Raw genomic sequence first — 17,291 nt, forward strand, 5'->3', positions numbered from 1 at the left:
ATATGTCTTTTGTTAAAAAAAAACTTAAATAAAGTATTAAAAAAAGAATTCCTGATTTTTCTTGTAAAAAATCTAGGTGTTAACTGCACAAGGTGTTTTTAGTGTTAACAAAAAGAAAAGATGGAATGGTGAGGAAATGTAGTGAGGCGTTGAGACGATTGTGCGAACGTCGTTCGCGCAAGTCATGTTTAATAATGCTAACAAGTCTTTACGTGCTTCGCGCACGACGAAACACGGTATAACAGTCATTGATTGTCCCAGCACGATGCTTCTTCTTTCATCCTGAGAAAGCCGAGGAAGGGGAGAAAGTTGGAAAAAAATCATCGAGTGTGTCTTCCCCGAGCAATACTACGTTCGTAAATCCGCAAGGAGGAAAGCGCCGATCGGCGTATTGCCCGGCGATCTTCCGCGACGATTTATTTATGTGCTGGCCGTTGACCAGGCTATTTACGATTCAAATGATCCGGGAAGGAATAATTGAAATGGAAATGAGCGGAAGCTACGACCTACCACGCGTTTCCAGCTGTTCAAGCAACGCGGTGTATGTAAGAGTGCCTATCTCATAGAAGAATTATGCAAGGTGTATATATCCTTTAAAACCGGTTGGTTAATCCTTTCGTGCGGTTTACGCGACTCTGGTCATAAATAATGGCAAAATAGTAAAAAAAATTAGTCAACATTTTTGAGTAATCAGCGATTTTAAAAAAAATTAAAGATAAAAGTCTTTCTTCACAAACTTGTTGAAAGTTACAAATCACATAACACACAGAATATTTTAAATTACTTTTAAATCACATATGTGCTAATAACTAATAGCAACATTTTATTAAATTAATATATAATTTAATTTTATACCAATAATTAAGTAATTAATATTTTAATGCGCTTCTTTATTATATTTTAATTTTATCGTATTTGAAATTATCTTTTATATTAATTTAAACAGTTACAAAATTTCTAAATTTTTGAAATAAATTTAAGTATCTTTTAATTTAAAAAAAAATTTGAATTGAAAGATAACTTTTATTGTAGAAAATTATATAAAATTTGAGTATTTTATTTGTATAAATAATACTTATATACTTACATATTTAATTAATTTATTTAATTGCGTCATTATAAAAAAAATTTTCTTTTTAATTTTTCGAAAACTATCAAAAACTATCGATAATTATTGATAGTCAAAGGGCTTCACTATCATAAACTATCGCGAAAAATTCGATTTTTACTAGTAACGACACACGGCCATAGAACTTATAAGTTCTATGCACACGGCACGCGTTTGCCGGCGTACGGTGAAACTAAGCACAGCGGGTGAGTGCTTGGCCTACAGAGGGCGTAAGCGCGGACGATAAAAATCTACTTTATCGATCTCAATCAAATCGGTCAGTCCTTTGACTATACATATATTTGATACATTTAGACTTCTTGTTCGTTATTATTTTATTTCCCTTTGGATTTAGGAAAAAGCTGATTCATCACAATTAAATATCCTAGACCGGTCAATATTCAAAAGATTTTTTGACTGAAGATAATCTTTGACTTCTTGAAACTAGAGAGCCTATTATAGGCTCTACTTGAAAGTCTTGAAACCAGCCACGTAGTTTTTTGTCAGTAACTTGAGCTCGCCTTTCATATAGATGTTGAGGTATTCGAAGCGAAAGCTCAGGATGATGCTTTAAGAAGGCTTCGAACCAGTGCCTACCTGGTCTACCCTTAGTGAACGGATTATTCCATATAGTCACATGGAATAATCGAAATTGCGTCAAACAATTTCATCCTACATTGTATTGTCAATGGTATGAGAATATTCTGGAAAGATTCATCGGCTATACAAAGGAAAAAATAATTTTTTCAAAATTTGACAATTGTTTGAGATGTTTTATTTTGGTTGTTCTTTTTTTTATAAATTATATTCACATATTCATAAATATAATTACAAACTCTTCTATCTGATTGCAATATGTGTTATTATATTTTATAAATAAAATATTTTTTGTATATTTTGCAGTTATAAGATGGCTAAGTCAGAAATTAACATATTACAAGAGCTGTTGGTTAAACAAGGATCTGTACCTATTTATAGTTTTTCCGAAAAAAAAAATGATTACCAAACACAATTTATATGTGACGTGATTTGTAAACAAATGATAACATCTGGTACAGGAAGAAGCAAAAAAGAAGCCAAGCATAATGCTGCAAGAAACATGTTATCACTATTGGCTACAAATAATCTAATTTTGTTACCAGTAGTTACTTCATCAATTACAAATGTACCACAAAACTCTGCAAAAGTTGACTACACTCCAAATAAAGATGAATCACAAAACTCTGCAAAAGTCAACTACACTCCAAATGAACATGTATTACAAAATCCTACAACAGTTTACAATACTCCAAATGATCAAATACTACAAAATTCTGCAAAAGTCTTCAACACTCCAAATGAGCACATACCACAAAACTCTGTAAAAGTTTCTGACACTCCAGATGAATACTTCAATAATTACATTGGAATGTTGCAAGTAAGTTTCATGAATCATTTGTCAAATATTACAGTTCAAAAACTAATCATCAGAATAATACAATTTTTATTCTATATACAGGAGTTTTGGAAAAAACAAATACCAACACAAAACCTTCAGTATAAACTTCTCTATGAGGATGGATTATCTCACTCGAAAATATTTGTTATAGAAGTCAGCTTGGGATCACTATGTGAAACAGGCTCGGCAAATTCTAAGAAGACTGCTAAACAAAACGCTGCAAAAAAAATGCTACAACGTCTGAATCCAGATATAATATTTAATAAAAATACACATAAGATCGATATGCATGATAAGAAGATACTTAAGAATAAATTAGAAGAATTAAATACCAAAATAATAGAATGTGCTAACATTAAAGAAGATACTTCATCAGAGGACAAGAAACGATCAGAAGAAGCAACGTTGCTCTATCTGAAATCTACTCAAGGAATCAATAGTGGCACCAACGTTCATTTTCGAGCTGCGGGAACTACGTACCACGAGAGCGAGCGAGACAGCGAGAAAAAAATTAACGACGACGTAAAAATATTCCCTGAATAATAAAGTAAAAATAAAAAAAATATATATAATATGTATATATGTATAAAATAAAAAATTTATAGCAATAATAAAATAAAAATAAAGTAAAACAAAAAGAATAAATTATAGGAAAGTTATATGCTGTATAATTGTACATATGTTTTTTCTTCTTCTTTTCCTTTCTTGACGCATTTTGTCGTTTTATAAAAGTATTAATATGCCTGAGGCGTATATATGTTCGCGTTCGAACAAAGCACGATAGTACTTCATCCGGAAGTGTCGTTCTTTGGCCGATTATATTCGTTAATTTGTCGAAAATGAATGGTTCCGCATTAAACGTCGCCCCATGAAATTTTATAAATGCTTCATTCATGATGCTAGATGCTGCTTGCAAATCTTCAGAAGGATATAGACAGGATGCAGGATAGTCAGTCATTGGTGGATTGAAGAGAATTTGCTGGAATTCCAAGATATTCATATTTATGTCTAAAATCTATGAGCAACTTATCCAGTAACATATAATAATGCTTCCTCTTCAATTTTATTTACGGCCAATGCATTCAATGCGTTCTCAAATTTTTCCAGAAGTGTTAGCTCTTCGTTTGTGGGAATAAAATCAAAGACCTCATTTTCTAAAGAATTTTAACATGAAACGAATAACAATAAAAATAAAATACTGTCACACAGTCTTTCGATATTTTTTTTTTTTCATTTCTTTGCTCATTAATATAATTATCCTCTAATAATCACCTTCAACAAGTGTTATCCTTATTGTTAAAATTTATATAATAATTTTACTATTATAGTATAATAATAATATCTAGATAATATAATACAATAATATACAATTTCTTTTTATTGTAGTTACACTCTTACAATTAATTAATACTCTACGTTATATATTGTACCGAAGAAGGAAGTGTATAATTAATATGTACATGAATTCAAAAGTAACAGTTTTATATTGACAAATGTACCTCCTTCGTCAAATTCCTTACATTCCTCATCGTTGTCAATCGTGTAAGTGTCTATTTCAATTTCTATCAACATTTTTGCTTCTTTTGCGAGCTCTAGATCTTCGAAATCAAATATGTCATTTTCGCAGGCAGCTTTGTGCACATCTTCTACATCCAGTAAAGAAGTCGAAGTTGTTTCACTTTCGGTATTAAGTATATTTTTTTTTTATAATTTATATATATTTTTTTAAATAATGATATGTTTATGCAACACGTACATTAATTTTTACAATTATTATTATATTATAAAATTTATTAAAAAATTTTACAACAGTTGCAAAGCTGTTTTTTCTGCTAAATGCAGCCAATGTATAAGTATCAATGTAACATTGATAGAAATAATGAAAAATTGTAAATTTATTCCAATAATAGGTCAATAAAAATACGTGCAATTCTATTATTTACTTATATATTAAAGACTTTATTCATCATCTTGTACAACTGTTGTTTTTTCAGACACATAAAGTCCATCCAAAAACTTTCTGATGTCCTTATTTTTTACTGTAGTGGACTGTTGAATAAGTGCAGCTAAAAATAGAATACATTTATCATGATTATTAAGTTAATAATAAATAAGTTAATTTATAAATAAAGTTTATTTATTTGTTCAAAAACTAATAATACATATATAAAGTATTTACCCGAACGAGATACATCTTCTAAGGAATTTCCTTCTATAATCAATTCATCTTTTTGTTTGCCAGAATTTGCAACAGTGACACCTGCTGCCATTTTGACACGACGTATATACTTCTCGCCCAAGAAATTACGAATTTCTATGACTGTGTTATTCTCTGTAGTCACACAGTTAATAGGGAAATGAGCATACACAGCTCGCATTTTATATTGATATCCCTTTGTTACACCTTTAAGCATATTTTCAATATGCGAGCATACAGTACGAACAGCAGCTAATTCTTTCTTCGTACCGAACCATTTCTCTACCTTCAGTAATCTCGGGCTGACCATCTAATATAAAACAAAAAGTACAAACTCATAAGGTATAAATACTAAAGTTCTGTATTTTAATATATGTAAATTGAAAAAATATTTCAGATGTGGATTTATCATTTATAAGAAATGAAGGGGAATCCAAATTCTCATCACAATAAATATAATTACTTTAGTATTGGTCAAAATTATAAAAGAATTATTAAAGAATAATTTTTTAATAATATCATAATTTTATAGTAACAACATTCTACTTACACGAATATCAAGTGCAAGATGTTTAAAAGATCGTTTCAATACACCTCTTGGTCCTTTTACCGTTACCAGACGGGATTTAACTGTAACAGTCAATCCCTCTGGGATTTTTACCGTTTGATTAGTTACTATTTGCTTCATTCTGTAACATAAATAATTATATTAAAATTTATATATTTACATTTGTAATATTTGATCTACGCCTAAATTATCATAACAAATAAAGTGCTAATATAAATAAAAATTATTTCAACGTCATTAAATAAAGTATCTTAAAACTGTAATAAAAAAATATTACTGTGTAATGTATTTACTGTAATATACAAATTGATTATCAAATATAGTGGTTATAGGTTAGAATAGATTACTGTTCACAACACATGATCACATAAATTAAAATGGATGAACAATTGCGTTATCCACAAATTTACACATTAATTTTTCATATTGTAATTTCAACTATATATTTTAATTAGAATAAAAATACATGTAATTTTTTTTAGTTGTAAAGAATTATAGACACACATATTACACCTTGTCGTGCTAGACGCCTCAAATTTTTCAAAAAAATAATATTTTATTATGAAAGTATAAAAAATAACAATGCGAAAAATATATAATATCAAATTATTGCATTCCACGCATTGACGGAATTCTATAAAATACTTTCCATCACAAAAACTTTATTACCTTACGACAGTATGTCAAACAAAGAAAGACCGGAATACTAAGATGGCATCTCTACCGAACGTAGCTCTTGTATAAGGGCAGGTTCACATCTAAATGGAAAAGCAGTAGCCAATCAGAACTCGCGTTGGTATTAAGTAGTATAGAACAGAAAGTCGACTACCAACGCGAGTTCTGGCTACTGCTCTTTCGCTTTCCGCTTTTCCGCCAAGGTGTGAACCCGTCCTTATATTTGATCTGAATTTTTATTTCATTTTATTTGCGATTTAACTCTTATTTTATAGTAATATGAAAATTGTAAACAATGTATTTATAGCGTATATATTATAACGAATATTTGTAGTAATATAAATAATAATTAATATAAAATTATATAATTATATTTCTGAGGTATGTTACAATTCTTTTAATTATTTAATTATTACATCAGTATTAAATTTTTATTTAGTTTTGTGTAAATGTATATATATTATAAATGTATTTATAAATAGATAATTTTATTTATTTATATATTTTAACTGATTATAACTGCACTGAAGATGATCTAATATAGGTTGAAATGTTTGTATGTTAAATTTATATTATTAAATTTTAATATTAACAATATACATCTTGCATTGATTCATAGCCTTTATTTTTCAAATTTGTTTTTAAAATATATCACTTAAATTGTGCTTTTATGCTTGGATTTATAAAATATTGTGTTATAATAATTAATCTAAATGTAAAAAAATACATATTATTATACACATTGCTTATATATTTTATATAGAAAATCCCATTCAATCAAATTCTTACAAACTGACATATGACTCAAATTACATACAGGATAAAAATTAACTGTAAAAGTAAAAATAATATAATTTAATAGATTCTCTTGTGTACACGCATCATTTTCAACACTTCGACTTGCACATAACATATTCCATTCGTACGTTCTTGTCCTATACCTCTTCTTTATTAACCAAATATGAGCTTCATAACTAATGTTAAGATATTAAAGAATATCAGAGGAACTGAAAATTAATACATTATGTAGAAATCTTGTACAAGAATCACGATGCTATATAGTCGTAAGTCTTTCATTATAATTACCCCTCATCACAGTTCGTATGGACCTTATAAGATTTAATATTTGCGACTTAGGTGTCGGAGGTTCTCCAAATCCTTGCACATTTTGCCATGACGCCCAACCAACTGTAAAATGATTTATAAAGTGCAACAGCGTAATATTTTATAAAACGTAATAATTAATATATGTAATAATTAATATGTAATAATAAATGTAATAATTAATAATAATTGTAATAATTTTTTTACTAATCCCTGACTGATAATAAACATAATAAATTTAGAAAAAGGTAACGTTATTCTTCAAAATTGAAACTTATAACCTATAATATTAAATCTCTTTTTACGTTAAAAATATATACAGTTATAAATTAATTTGAATAAATAAATATAATAAATGTATGCTTAATTATCACCTTTAGCGAGAAATCTTTCCTCGTTCAAAACACAGATCGCATTCAGACATAACAGAGTTGCTTCGAAGAGTGTCCATAACGTGAACGCCATATTGTTAGAATTGTCATCGGTAATTCGGTAATACGAATAATACCAGCATTACCGACTATTACAGACTTATTTCTTTTATGAAAGAAGTTCGCGCTTACAGTACTTTTTTCATTTTACATTGTCTCTTTTTTTCAAATTTTAAAAAAATAATTTTTATTTAGATTAATTAATAAATTGTACTATTTTTAAGTTGCTGATAAAAAAATATGTATCACCTTATCATATCTCTCATCAAATTATTTATCAATATTTTTAACGCAATTTATTTAAATTTTAAATAATATTTAAATTGTAAATAAAGCTGTATTTAACAGCAGTTTTATCCCCTGGATCTTAGTGGTTTTTTGCCTTGTCCTATTTTCTATACATATATATATTATTGAGAATCTCCTTTTCTCTTTCTCTCTCTCCCCCCCCCCCCCCTCTTCTCCCATGTAATTATTTCTGTATATACAATAAAATTAACATACTAAATAAGGTCAGATAAAAAAGTATGTAAATGAAAATGTAGATTAAAATATTTTTATTTTTCTTACATTTATCATATATAAGATTCAGGGAATTCAAATGTGACGTCCCGTCCAGTCAGCTGCTTATAAACAGAAGCAAAGGTGTCGACCTGTTTAAAGATACATCAAGATTAGTAGTAATTTGTGATCAAACAATAAAACTGATATTTTCTGTAAATAAAAGAGAATAAATAATCACCTTATGTTCAATATTTGTCTGTTCGTTTTTATCGAGATGAACTTTAATAAGCTGCGATCCATCGAGTTTGACTCTGATACGCTTGCCAACGATTTCTACGGGATATACTAAATCCTCCAATATTGCATCATAAACCGAAGTCAGTGTACGGCTGAAAAAAAATTTATCATAGATATATCGTTCAGTTAAAGTACGTTCTTTTTAGCTGAACTTCTTGTACAATTTATCCTCTTCTCTTCTTTCTTCAATATAAAAAGAAAAAGAGAAATAATAGGTTGTACAATAGTTCAACTAAAAAAACAGGCTTTTAATTTCATCAAAACATAATTTAAATTTTTATCTTGTTTTTTTGCTTTTGTACCTTCTAGGACGTTTCTGCTTGTTCTTGGTTCGTGTTTTCCTTGTTGGCTTGGGCAAGATTTTACGCTCTCCAATGAACATCACATGCTTTCCAGAAAATTTTTTCTCTAGCTCACGTACTAGCCGTGTCTGAATTTTCTGGAATGCTTTTAGCTTCGGCATAGGTACGTAAATAATAATGGACTGTAAGAAAACAGTGCTCTGTGTCAAAATAATTCCTTGGAAGAATATTATACACAAAATATATTAAAATATAAATACTTTTATACTTTAATATCTACTTTAATAATAGTAATTACTAAAGTTAATTTAATTAACATATGTATACATAAAGTTGTAAGTACATAAAGTCATTAAAAAATAATTTTAACATAAGAAAGATGTGGCTCTATAAGAGAGCAGTCATTCGTAGTTCTGAATTCTAGATTCTCAATTCTGATTAGAACATTTATCATGTTTATTGTTTTTTAGTTGATTGGTGAATTTTGAAGATTATAAATAAAAGAATATGAAAAACAGTAACCCATTTAAGAACTCATATTTCAATTAAAAATAAATAACACAAACTTAACTTTAAAAATTTTAAATTAACAAAAGAAATATTAAAACATACTGAAGAACGGATTCAGATAACAAGCAAGTTGCAAGAAACAAAACTTTACCTTCTTATTATTTGTTTCAATTTCCTTCGCTTTCGTGATGTAGAGTTCTCTCAGCTGCGACTTTAAATCGCTGTTCATCTCCAATTCAAGGAGGGCTTGGGAAACGCTAACCTCAAACTGGTCGGGTTCGCCCCCATTACTCTTAATTATCTTCGCGTTCGTCGTCAACATCTGAAAAGATTTTGAGATCGAGAAATTAATTTGTACCCATAAAAAAAACACAAAACTTTACGGAATCTCGTCATAATCGCACGACATGTGTGATCCGAGGAAGAAAATTTGTCATACATTTCAAAGTTTAAAAAAGTACTTATCAAAAATATTTTACACATCCTTAAAAGTTCCAAAGCTTTATTAAATTAAAGTGAAATTCTCGAAAATACGTACTTTGCCAAGACTCATCCTTTCCGAGGAATTTCTGTACCGTTGGCTTCTACCAGGATGCAGCTAGAACAACGTGCTCGCAGAGGACAAAAAAAGCTTAAGCATGTATCGGCGCACTTGGTGAGAATTAAAGGTTAAGTGCGACCAATCGGGACGAAGCAAATTGAAATCCGCGTCATTTGATTGGTCGAAGTCTGATCTTTCATTTATGAGTCCCAATCCAAGCTTAAGCCAACCTAACCTTTTATTTCAGAAGAGATTAACGAGAGACCAGACGGCTGCCGTTCAGAATCATCATCTGAGTGCACCCAGGTGTTATGTTATCTTTGTTATCATACGTGAACAACAAGGATAAAACAACATCTAGAAATTCTCAACTGGAAATTATCGATCGATTATTCCGCGCTTTCAGGAACATCGTTGTTTCGTTCAGTTTTGTTATCGTTTCCTTTTTTCTTGCGAAGAAACTGAGATCATGCAGTCGAGAAAATGTGAAAGCAAATCTTTTGTCGTCTGATTTGCTTTGATTTGTATAACAAAATCAGTTACAACCAACTTGCAAATATTTAATTCAACAAGAAAGATTGTATTTTTTTTCCATTAGTTGTGACTAATTTTACAACTTTTCCAGCATTGTTTTGTATATTACGTTTAAGTTTAAAGAATATTGTTACATAATATTAATAAATAGTATAATAACGTAACATTATTTTATATTATTTATATATTTTATATTATTATATAGTAATATATTATTATATAGTAATATATTTTATAAGTATTAGGTAAAATACAATATTATGCATGCGAAACTTATTATATTTTGAGGTTATGTCGACGCTGCATTTTCGTGCCTGACTCGTCAATTTTTTTAGTGACTGGAATAAATCGATGTGTTTTGGCCGATGAGCAAGACAAAGATATATTGATTCAAAATCGATAGTTACATTTGTGTCTCGCAATACCAGATTACGATTACTCCTTTTTGTAACGGAATTTGTAAATTCTAGTGTCAATAGTTTACTAAAATTAACTAGGACAAATTTAATAGATTGTTCTGACAGATCTATTGTGAGCCTACTGTAATAATATAAGAATAATACAGACAATTTTGTTTTGCAACATTTGTGCGTCTTGTTTGACATCTTTCATTGTGCGAAGAAATTAGGAAATAATTTTGTCAGTTATTATTGCAGGTAAAGATGAGCAAAAATTTCAAGAATATTTAATTTGATCTGTGAAAAAATCTTTCATAGTTTTTTTTTGTAAAAAGGTTTGTGGTTAATTTTCGAATTATGTACACTCGTGTACTTTAAGAGATATTTTTCTTTGCCTCAAAAATGGCACTTATCATCTGTAATTTTGTCTATAGGCAATACACTAGATTTGTATCAATGTCCACTATGTCTGCATCATCATCTATGGATGAACGTATGTTGAAAGGAATACGGAAGGTGATACCAAGTTTAATCAATACCAAGTATAAGGGTCAAGATGGTAGAATTGGAATCTTTGGTGGTAGCACCGAATATACAGGAGCACCGTATTTTGCAGCCATGAGTGCACTAAGAACTGGTGCCGATCTTGTTCATGTATTTTGCGCAAAGGATGCTAGTATTCCTATCAAGTCATTCAGTCCAGAGCCGATAGTTCATCCAGTTCTGGATCATCAGGATGCAATAAAACAAATAAAACCCTGGCTTGATCGTCTGCACGTTATTCTGATTGGACCTGGGCTTGGCAGGGATGAAAAGATATTCAAAACGATCGTTGAATTGATAACGATCTGCCGAGAGGCGAGGAAGCCACTGATTATCGATGCAGACGGTTTGTTCTTGATTTGTCAGAAGCCGGAAATTATAAAGGATTATCCAGGAGTTATCCTAACACCTAACGCAATGGAGTTCAGTCGTTTGATCAAAGCAGTACTAGACAGAACTGTCCCACCTACTCCTGTAGTTAAAGCTTCCGACGTGAAGCACGTGGTGGAAACTCTTGGGAAAAATGTTATAATTCTACATAAGGGAGCAAAGGATGTGATTGTAGATGGTCACAAAGGCACTGAGACTGTATCGTGTGCATTGGCTGGTTCTGGAAGAAGATGTGGTGGACAGGGAGACCTCTTATCTGGCTCCTTAGCAGTATTTTGGTGGTGGGCTATCTCTGCAGGAACTAGCGAATGTGCCTTGTCACCTTCAATAATAGCGTGTTACGCCGCATCAAGATTAATCCGAGAATCCAACGCATCAGCTTTTAAAATAAAACAGAGGGCAATGTTAACTTCGGACATGCTGGAACAGATACAGCCGATTTTTAGCAAAATCTTTGAAACTTATTGCGACAAGTAACGCACAAATGCATCATAATCTTCTCTTTTACTTACATTGTTCCTAAATAGCACTGTTTTTTTTATTTCATAAAATGTTATTACATACTAATATTAAGTAAAAGAAATTCGGATAAGCATCAATAATTATATTACTATTTCATATTATATTATGGATTTTAGAACTTCCTCGTTTATTGGAAGAGGTCGAACTCGAAGCATTGATTCCTGAAGCATATACATTTATATACAATATACAAAATTTTTTGGTGGATATATTACATAAATTGCAATATATATACACATTTAGAAAGTTGACTTCAGGAAAATAAACGCTAATATATAAATATACTTGTTTTATCATTTACAATATTTATATAAATTTTGTTAATAATTTGAAAGTTTGTATAAATAAATATTTTTATAAAATTATATAGTTTATATATTTATTGATATTTGTCTCTTAATGTAGACATAGCTCCTTAACTAAAAGCGTTAGTTTTATTGTTTATTGTAAGATTTGTATGGTAAGAATAATTAGAGCTTGCTCTTACCAGTCTTTATATATACATATTGTTTATTATATTTCGTTTAAAACAAAAATCAACATCCCTATATATAAACTAAATATAATATACATTAACTTATATGAATTACTGTAATGTGTTTTTAAAGTACTATAATGCTCTCAGACATCCTTGATTCTGTTAGGAATAATCTTAAGATATTTTACAGGCACATAAAGTTGCATTACAGATAACAAGCATACTTTGTTACTTATTTCATCACATACAAGCACTCCACACAATCACACGCATACATATCTAGCTTTGTTACTTATTGTTGTGTTAAGTTACCTAAATTATCATACGCGCGTATATATAATATATATAGTTTATCATTATACACTGATGAGTATTGAAACGTACAAATGGACTGCGGCAACCTTAGACATGCCGTTAAAACTTTATTCGTAAATCAGAGTTCGCACCTACGATTATCACAATGAAATAGATTAAATTCGCAAGATATTTCTTTACTTTCCTGCATTTCTATGACCATGCTATTCCTTACGTGGTTTTAAAATAATTAAGATTGGACAGAAATGTCACTAAGAATTTTATCCGATCTGCGATTCTGCCATTGTTTACATTAGTAAACTTAGCAGTAAACTTTTATAGCACTACATGTACCATCATACTGTACACTGTCATGTAAATATGTGTGTATATGTTATTTTGTGTTTTTTCTTTTACTTGCTTTGCCAAACTATAATACCAATCAAAATTGCCAATATGACTACTGCAATCACTATAAGAAAACACTTCTTCTTGCGTAGCTTACTCTGATACATACTCGCTTGTCTTACTTGAGAAGCGCCTTCGCTAACAGATACCTCGGTCCTTTCAACTGATGCTTCTATAGAATCAATCACCTCTCCTTGATCATATACCAAAGCTCCAAGATCTTTGAATATTTGGTTAATATCGCTAATGTTACTCTGCAAAACGATAAATATATGTATAAAATATATTCATATATATATATATAAATCTTTCACAATCTTGAAAGCACTTACCTCCAATTGCCTTATACTAGCTTCCTGTTCCTCTAACATTCGTAAATTCATCTGTTCTTGCATCTGTTCCTGCTGCAGTTTTGCATGATCACTTCCATATGTTCTACTGTCTTGCAACTCAATAAGAGTATCCTGTTTCTTTTCTCCAAACGGCGCAATACCTGCACTAGCTTTAGCCTTCCTAACCATTTCTTTTTCTTTAGAAGCAGCTAGCCTTTGTACAGCCTACATTTATGAACAATAATTATTAATGTATTATATTAAAATACATTTATATCGATATTTACCTGAAAAGAATTCAATGCGGTGGTAAATTCATCTTGAAGGCGTTCCCTTTGCATTTTCCGTTGTCTTTGTTCTCCAGGGCTCGTAGAGCCAGAGTTATTCGCTAATATAGCCAAGTCTCGAAGATGAACACTAGTATCCTTCGCTAGCTGTTGCGTGTAGTGCTGTATCTGATGCCTGTAAAACAACAATATGTGCATTAAATTATGCGAATATATAATATTAATATTTAATTAGGTTTCTCCTTATTATCATTATATTTTAGTGATCAAATCAATATCAGTAAGAGCTAGTTTTACCATCTCTGATCAGCTTGATCAGTCAATTACATTTCAACTGCAATAGTCAATTTTGCTTAATGACAAATATTATGAAATCTAGTGCCTCAATATAAAATTAAGAATTAAAAAAACATAAATAGTAAGTTAAACCAAGATTAATGTTAATCTTAGCAATGATGAAACCTTAGGTTCCAATTATGTCAATTCTATAATTGGAATAATGGACAGATCAAGTTGATCTGAGATGGTGAAACTGTCTTAAATTAGCAACTATAAAAGAAAACTGAATTAAATCTTGTCATGCTTGTTTCTACTAATGCAGATTAATTTTAACCTTGATTCAACTTACTCGTTTCTTTTTAATTCTTAGAACTGGAAAAAAATAAAGAGTAAGTTGAATTGAGATCCAGAATTAATCCATTAATCAATATACCTATTTTTTATTCCTGTAATCTCTGAACTGGAACATTATACTGTGCAATAAGTTAAAATTGAAGACAAATGTATGTTTATTTTATTTCAACTTATTATATCGTGTATACTAGTTCAGAGAGTGTAAAAATAAAAGAACAGACTATTAAAATTTTAAACCACGAGATAAACAAATAAAATATTTGAATACTTAAAACCCTTTTAACATTTAATAAATAGCAAATACAATATAAAATTAATTTTAAATTGATAAAGAACTCTGTGAATCAAAACGTCTTTGTATATTTGCTATTTATTAAATGGTTAAAAAGGATCTGAATATTTAAATATCTTATTTACTTGTCTTGTGATCGTTTTAAATTTGGATGTTTTCCTTTGCGAACAAATGAATGTGTTATATTATTGTTTATAAAAATAGATTTTTTGATGGAAAAGGACATTTGTGTACTTCTTATAACTTACAGCTGATTTCTGAGTTCTTGAGAATCGGTGGAACTGCCCAGCTGATTGACCATTTTCTGCATGGAAGACACTGCGAGCAAATCATCAAAATAAATATCTCACATTTTTCAATCAGTCTTGTTAATTGCAGAACCTACCATTTTGTGATATTTTCAGTATCGAAGTGCCAATCGATTGGGACAACCTGCCGAAGTCCTGTTCTCGCGCGGGTCCACCGTTGTGGTATGATGAGAATCCGGCATCCATCTTTAAGCTATCAGCGATGTTATTAGCTAAATTATACAAATTGAATTATACGTAGACATCTTTGCAATGCATAAATTACATTTAATACATCCAAATTAAAGTTTTCAAGGCTTCTTTGTGGATGACGTTAAATAGAACTAACCAATTATTGTAAATGTAACAGTCACTCTTCGGCGTTTCTCTGCGACGAAGCTGATGACGCGGTGAGGACGAGGAGGCTGCTCACGATCGAAAAAAATGCGTCACATTGACAATCGCTTAAGCATGAGATCCCACTCCTGTCACGCGTATATACGCACTAGTATGCACTTGTCAACACAGAATGACAAGTGGGTCGATCGCGCGATGAGTCACAAAGCTAGCGTAGCAACAGATTCCGTTTTTTGGTATCTCATGACATGTACGGCAGCGCGAATAGGAGAAATTCTTCGATGAGGCACACAACAAAAGTTTCTTCTCGCATTAATCGATAACGGGCGGACGAGACGAATCTCTCGAACGAAAATCGCGAACGTAACGTATCGTATCCAGTCGTATCACCAGTCGATCGTGAGATCCGCTCCGAGCGACACAAGACACGAAGCCCCGAACTCCCAGAAGCCGAAGCCCAACGGAGCCCGACGGAAACGAGATTGCCTAGGGCACGTGACACCCCGCATCCAATACGAGAATTCCTCTTCTACCGTTTATGTCCCGTTCGGACGGACTTGCACAATGAGAAGAAAGAGAATACAAAATTCATTCAACATGCAAAGGATTTATTTTACTCCTATTACTAGAACTTCTCGCTTTCGTCAAATGTCGAACTTTTAAGTTCCCAAAGTGTACTAATTGTGCACAGCTACAGAAAACCAAAAATACCTTTTTATGTTTTAAAGGTAGCTTTTTACGCTCATTATCGAAACAGGTCATATAATTAAAATTGACGTTTGACATTCGTTAATTTTGATCACGTGACCTACTTTATACTAAAAATCATCATAAAGTCTGTTTTTTTATTCCTCTGAATTGTTGCACATGGTGCATAAGTTGAAGTGAAACAAATAACGTATATCTTTTGGTTCAACCAGAGAACTGCATGTATTGTATGTATGTATGTACTACCAGAGAGAAACCTGAGAGCGGCCATGCCCGGGATTTAACTGTTACTTTATTTTGAAGCGCCTTTATGTCCACAAAACGTGGACATTGAACTATGTAGCCAATGTCCACGATCGTGTCGGCAATGTCCACAATTTTTTGGTTCGATTCTTCCCTATGTCCATGATTATCAATCCGTTAGCCAAACAAAGCAGACAACCAATCGATGTGTCTGAGACCAAGTCAGAATCAGTTCTTTTTGGTTGAACTTTTGCACCAGTTCATCATTTTACCTTTTCTCTTCTTCTAGAGAAAAAAGGAAAAAATACGAACTGGTGCACACAAAACACGAATTTTATAATAATTGCAAAGCGACATTCTCTGTTGAACACTGCAACCACTAGGCCGATATTTTATCGGTCGACAAGGCTTTTCAATGGCTGCAGAACAGATCGAGTGATTCTCAGATCATCTATTCTTGAAAAGAAATGTATATATATACATATATATATGAGAAATCAGAAAAATACTAATACAAAATTTATTAATGAGTTATCAAAAATAAAATTTTGAATTTTGTATATCTTCTAATAGAGAAATGAAAATTGCTGACTTTTAAGAAACTTGAAATCAAATATTCAAACAAATTAATTTCACGAATTTTGTTTTATAATACGTATCTGTATAAAAGTGGAATTAGGAAGTTGTTTTCTTTATGTTAACTTAGCTCGTTCTTACTAAATATATAGTTATTAGTAATTAGTACAAACGAGTTAGAGAGGCCCTCCACACCACCCCCGCCGATTTTATCGGCGGTCCTCTTTTCTTTATAAACTAATTACTAGAACAATACAGGCGCGCGCTACGTACGCGCTATCAGCATTTGACATTATTAATAAAAATATATACATAAGTAGTCAAAATGAGTAAT

General features: G+C 30.9%; 6 protein-coding genes across 10 annotated transcripts; 2 read left to right on the forward strand and 4 right to left on the reverse strand.

Annotated features, from left to right (window-relative positions):
- The first annotated feature begins 1,409 nt into the window (after positions 1 to 1,409).
- LOC108783566 (uncharacterized) lies at positions 1,410 to 3,089 on the forward strand. Its single transcript, XM_018552162.1, has 3 exons — positions 1,410 to 1,799; positions 2,012 to 2,525; positions 2,607 to 3,089. The coding sequence occupies exons 2-3, from the start codon at positions 2,019 to 2,021 to the stop codon at positions 3,087 to 3,089; spliced, it is 990 nt and encodes a 329-aa protein (XP_018407664.1). The 5' UTR covers positions 1,410 to 1,799; positions 2,012 to 2,018.
- Positions 3,090 to 4,505: 1,416 nt separating this feature from the next.
- On the reverse strand, positions 4,506 to 6,015 carry LOC108783568 (60S ribosomal protein L9). 2 transcript variants are annotated; one of them, XM_018552165.1, is made up of 4 exons: positions 5,981 to 6,015; positions 5,294 to 5,432; positions 4,726 to 5,053; positions 4,506 to 4,612 (listed from the first exon to the last, which is right to left on the reverse strand). In XM_018552165.1, exons 2-4 carry the CDS (start codon positions 5,429 to 5,431, stop codon positions 4,506 to 4,508), a joined length of 573 nt encoding a protein of 190 aa, XP_018407667.1. In that variant the 5' UTR covers position 5,432; positions 5,981 to 6,015. The 2 variants fall into 2 exon arrangements, with proteins under 2 accessions (XP_018407667.1, XP_018407666.1); XM_018552164.1 differs by lacking the exon at positions 5,981 to 6,015 and adding an exon at positions 5,825 to 5,893.
- Positions 6,016 to 6,819: 804 nt separating this feature from the next.
- Positions 6,820 to 7,561, reverse strand: LOC108783569 (immediate early response 3-interacting protein 1). The gene is made up of 3 exons (XM_018552166.1): positions 7,465 to 7,561; positions 7,073 to 7,174; positions 6,820 to 6,993 (listed from the first exon to the last, which is right to left on the reverse strand). Exons 1-3 carry the CDS (start codon positions 7,553 to 7,555, stop codon positions 6,938 to 6,940), a joined length of 249 nt encoding a protein of 82 aa, XP_018407668.1. The 5' UTR covers positions 7,556 to 7,561; the 3' UTR covers positions 6,820 to 6,937.
- A 502-nt stretch (positions 7,562 to 8,063) lies between these two features.
- Positions 8,064 to 9,753, reverse strand: LOC108783567 (40S ribosomal protein S7). Its single transcript, XM_018552163.1, has 5 exons — positions 9,673 to 9,753; positions 9,286 to 9,456; positions 8,625 to 8,806; positions 8,264 to 8,414; positions 8,064 to 8,174 (listed from the first exon to the last, which is right to left on the reverse strand). Exons 1-5 carry the CDS (start codon positions 9,685 to 9,687, stop codon positions 8,097 to 8,099), a joined length of 597 nt encoding a protein of 198 aa, XP_018407665.1. The 5' UTR covers positions 9,688 to 9,753; the 3' UTR covers positions 8,064 to 8,096.
- Positions 9,754 to 10,537: 784 nt separating this feature from the next.
- Naxd (NAD(P)HX dehydratase) lies at positions 10,538 to 12,253 on the forward strand. Of its 3 annotated transcripts, none has more exons than XM_018552160.1 (3): positions 10,538 to 10,865; positions 11,042 to 12,013; positions 12,179 to 12,253. In XM_018552160.1, exons 2-3 carry the CDS (start codon positions 11,064 to 11,066, stop codon positions 12,225 to 12,227), a joined length of 999 nt encoding a protein of 332 aa, XP_018407662.1. In that variant the 5' UTR covers positions 10,538 to 10,865; positions 11,042 to 11,063; the 3' UTR covers positions 12,228 to 12,253. The 3 variants fall into 3 exon arrangements, with proteins under 3 accessions (XP_018407662.1, XP_018407663.1, XP_018407661.1); XM_018552161.1 differs by lacking the exon at positions 10,538 to 10,865 and adding an exon at positions 10,908 to 10,942; XM_018552159.1 differs by lacking the exon at positions 10,538 to 10,865 and having other exon boundaries at positions 10,955 to 12,013.
- Positions 12,254 to 13,247: 994 nt separating this feature from the next.
- Positions 13,248 to 15,812, reverse strand: Syx7 (syntaxin 7). 2 transcript variants are annotated; one of them, XM_018552155.1, is made up of 6 exons: positions 15,423 to 15,812; positions 15,172 to 15,287; positions 15,035 to 15,104; positions 13,862 to 14,036; positions 13,575 to 13,799; positions 13,248 to 13,496 (listed from the first exon to the last, which is right to left on the reverse strand). In XM_018552155.1, exons 2-6 carry the CDS (start codon positions 15,278 to 15,280, stop codon positions 13,248 to 13,250), a joined length of 828 nt encoding a protein of 275 aa, XP_018407657.1. In that variant the 5' UTR covers positions 15,281 to 15,287; positions 15,423 to 15,812. The 2 variants fall into 2 exon arrangements, with proteins under 2 accessions (XP_018407657.1, XP_018407656.1); XM_018552154.1 differs by having other exon boundaries at positions 15,172 to 15,306.
- Positions 15,813 to 17,291: the final 1,479 nt, after the last annotated feature.

Source organism: Cyphomyrmex costatus, unplaced genomic scaffold (assembly GCF_001594065.2).
Source record: "Cyphomyrmex costatus isolate MS0001 unplaced genomic scaffold, Ccosl1.0 scaffold1540, whole genome shotgun sequence".
In the NCBI taxonomy this organism is placed as follows: Eukaryota; Metazoa; Arthropoda; class Insecta; order Hymenoptera; family Formicidae; genus Cyphomyrmex; species Cyphomyrmex costatus.

Coding starts and splice junctions, on each gene's coding strand:
- LOC108783566 (XM_018552162.1), top strand. CDS start 2,019: ATGGCTAAGTCAGAAATTAACATATTACAAGAGCTGTTGGTTAAACAA. Junction 2,526..2,606: donor ATTACATTGGAATGTTGCAA/GTAAGTTTCATG, acceptor TTCTATATACAG/GAGTTTTGGAAAAAACAAAT.
- LOC108783568 (XM_018552165.1), bottom strand. CDS start 5,431: ATGAAGCAAATAGTAACTAATCAAACGGTAAAAATCCCAGAGGGATTG. Junction 5,054..5,293: donor ATCTTGCACTTGATATTCGT/GTAAGTAGAATG, acceptor GTTTTATATTAG/ATGGTCAGCCCGAGATTACT. Junction 4,613..4,725: donor AGAAGATGTATCTCGTTCGG/GTAAATACTTTA, acceptor TTCTATTTTTAG/CTGCACTTATTCAACAGTCC.
- LOC108783569 (XM_018552166.1), bottom strand. CDS start 7,555: ATGGCGTTCACGTTATGGACACTCTTCGAAGCAACTCTGTTATGTCTG. Junction 7,175..7,464: donor GGAAAGATTTCTCGCTAAAG/GTGATAATTAAG, acceptor ATCATTTTACAG/TTGGTTGGGCGTCATGGCAA. Junction 6,994..7,072: donor CATACGAACTGTGATGAGGG/GTAATTATAATG, acceptor ATTAATTTTCAG/TTCCTCTGATATTCTTTAAT.
- LOC108783567 (XM_018552163.1), bottom strand. Junction 8,807..9,285: donor TTGAAACAAATAATAAGAAG/GTAAAGTTTTGT, acceptor GTTTTCTTACAG/TCCATTATTATTTACGTACC. Junction 8,175..8,263: donor AGACAAATATTGAACATAAG/GTGATTATTTAT, acceptor ATCTTTAAACAG/GTCGACACCTTTGCTTCTGT.
- Naxd (XM_018552159.1), top strand. CDS start 11,010: ATGGCACTTATCATCTGTAATTTTGTCTATAGGCAATACACTAGATTT. Junction 12,014..12,178: donor TTTGAAACTTATTGCGACAA/GTAACGCACAAA, acceptor TATGGATTTTAG/AACTTCCTCGTTTATTGGAA.
- Syx7 (XM_018552155.1), bottom strand. CDS start 15,280: ATGGATGCCGGATTCTCATCATACCACAACGGTGGACCCGCGCGAGAA. Junction 15,105..15,171: donor ACTGAAAATATCACAAAATG/GTAGGTTCTGCA, acceptor ATTTGCTCGCAG/TGTCTTCCATGCAGAAAATG. Junction 13,497..13,574: donor CTAGTATAAGGCAATTGGAG/GTAAGTGCTTTC, acceptor ATCGTTTTGCAG/AGTAACATTAGCGATATTAA.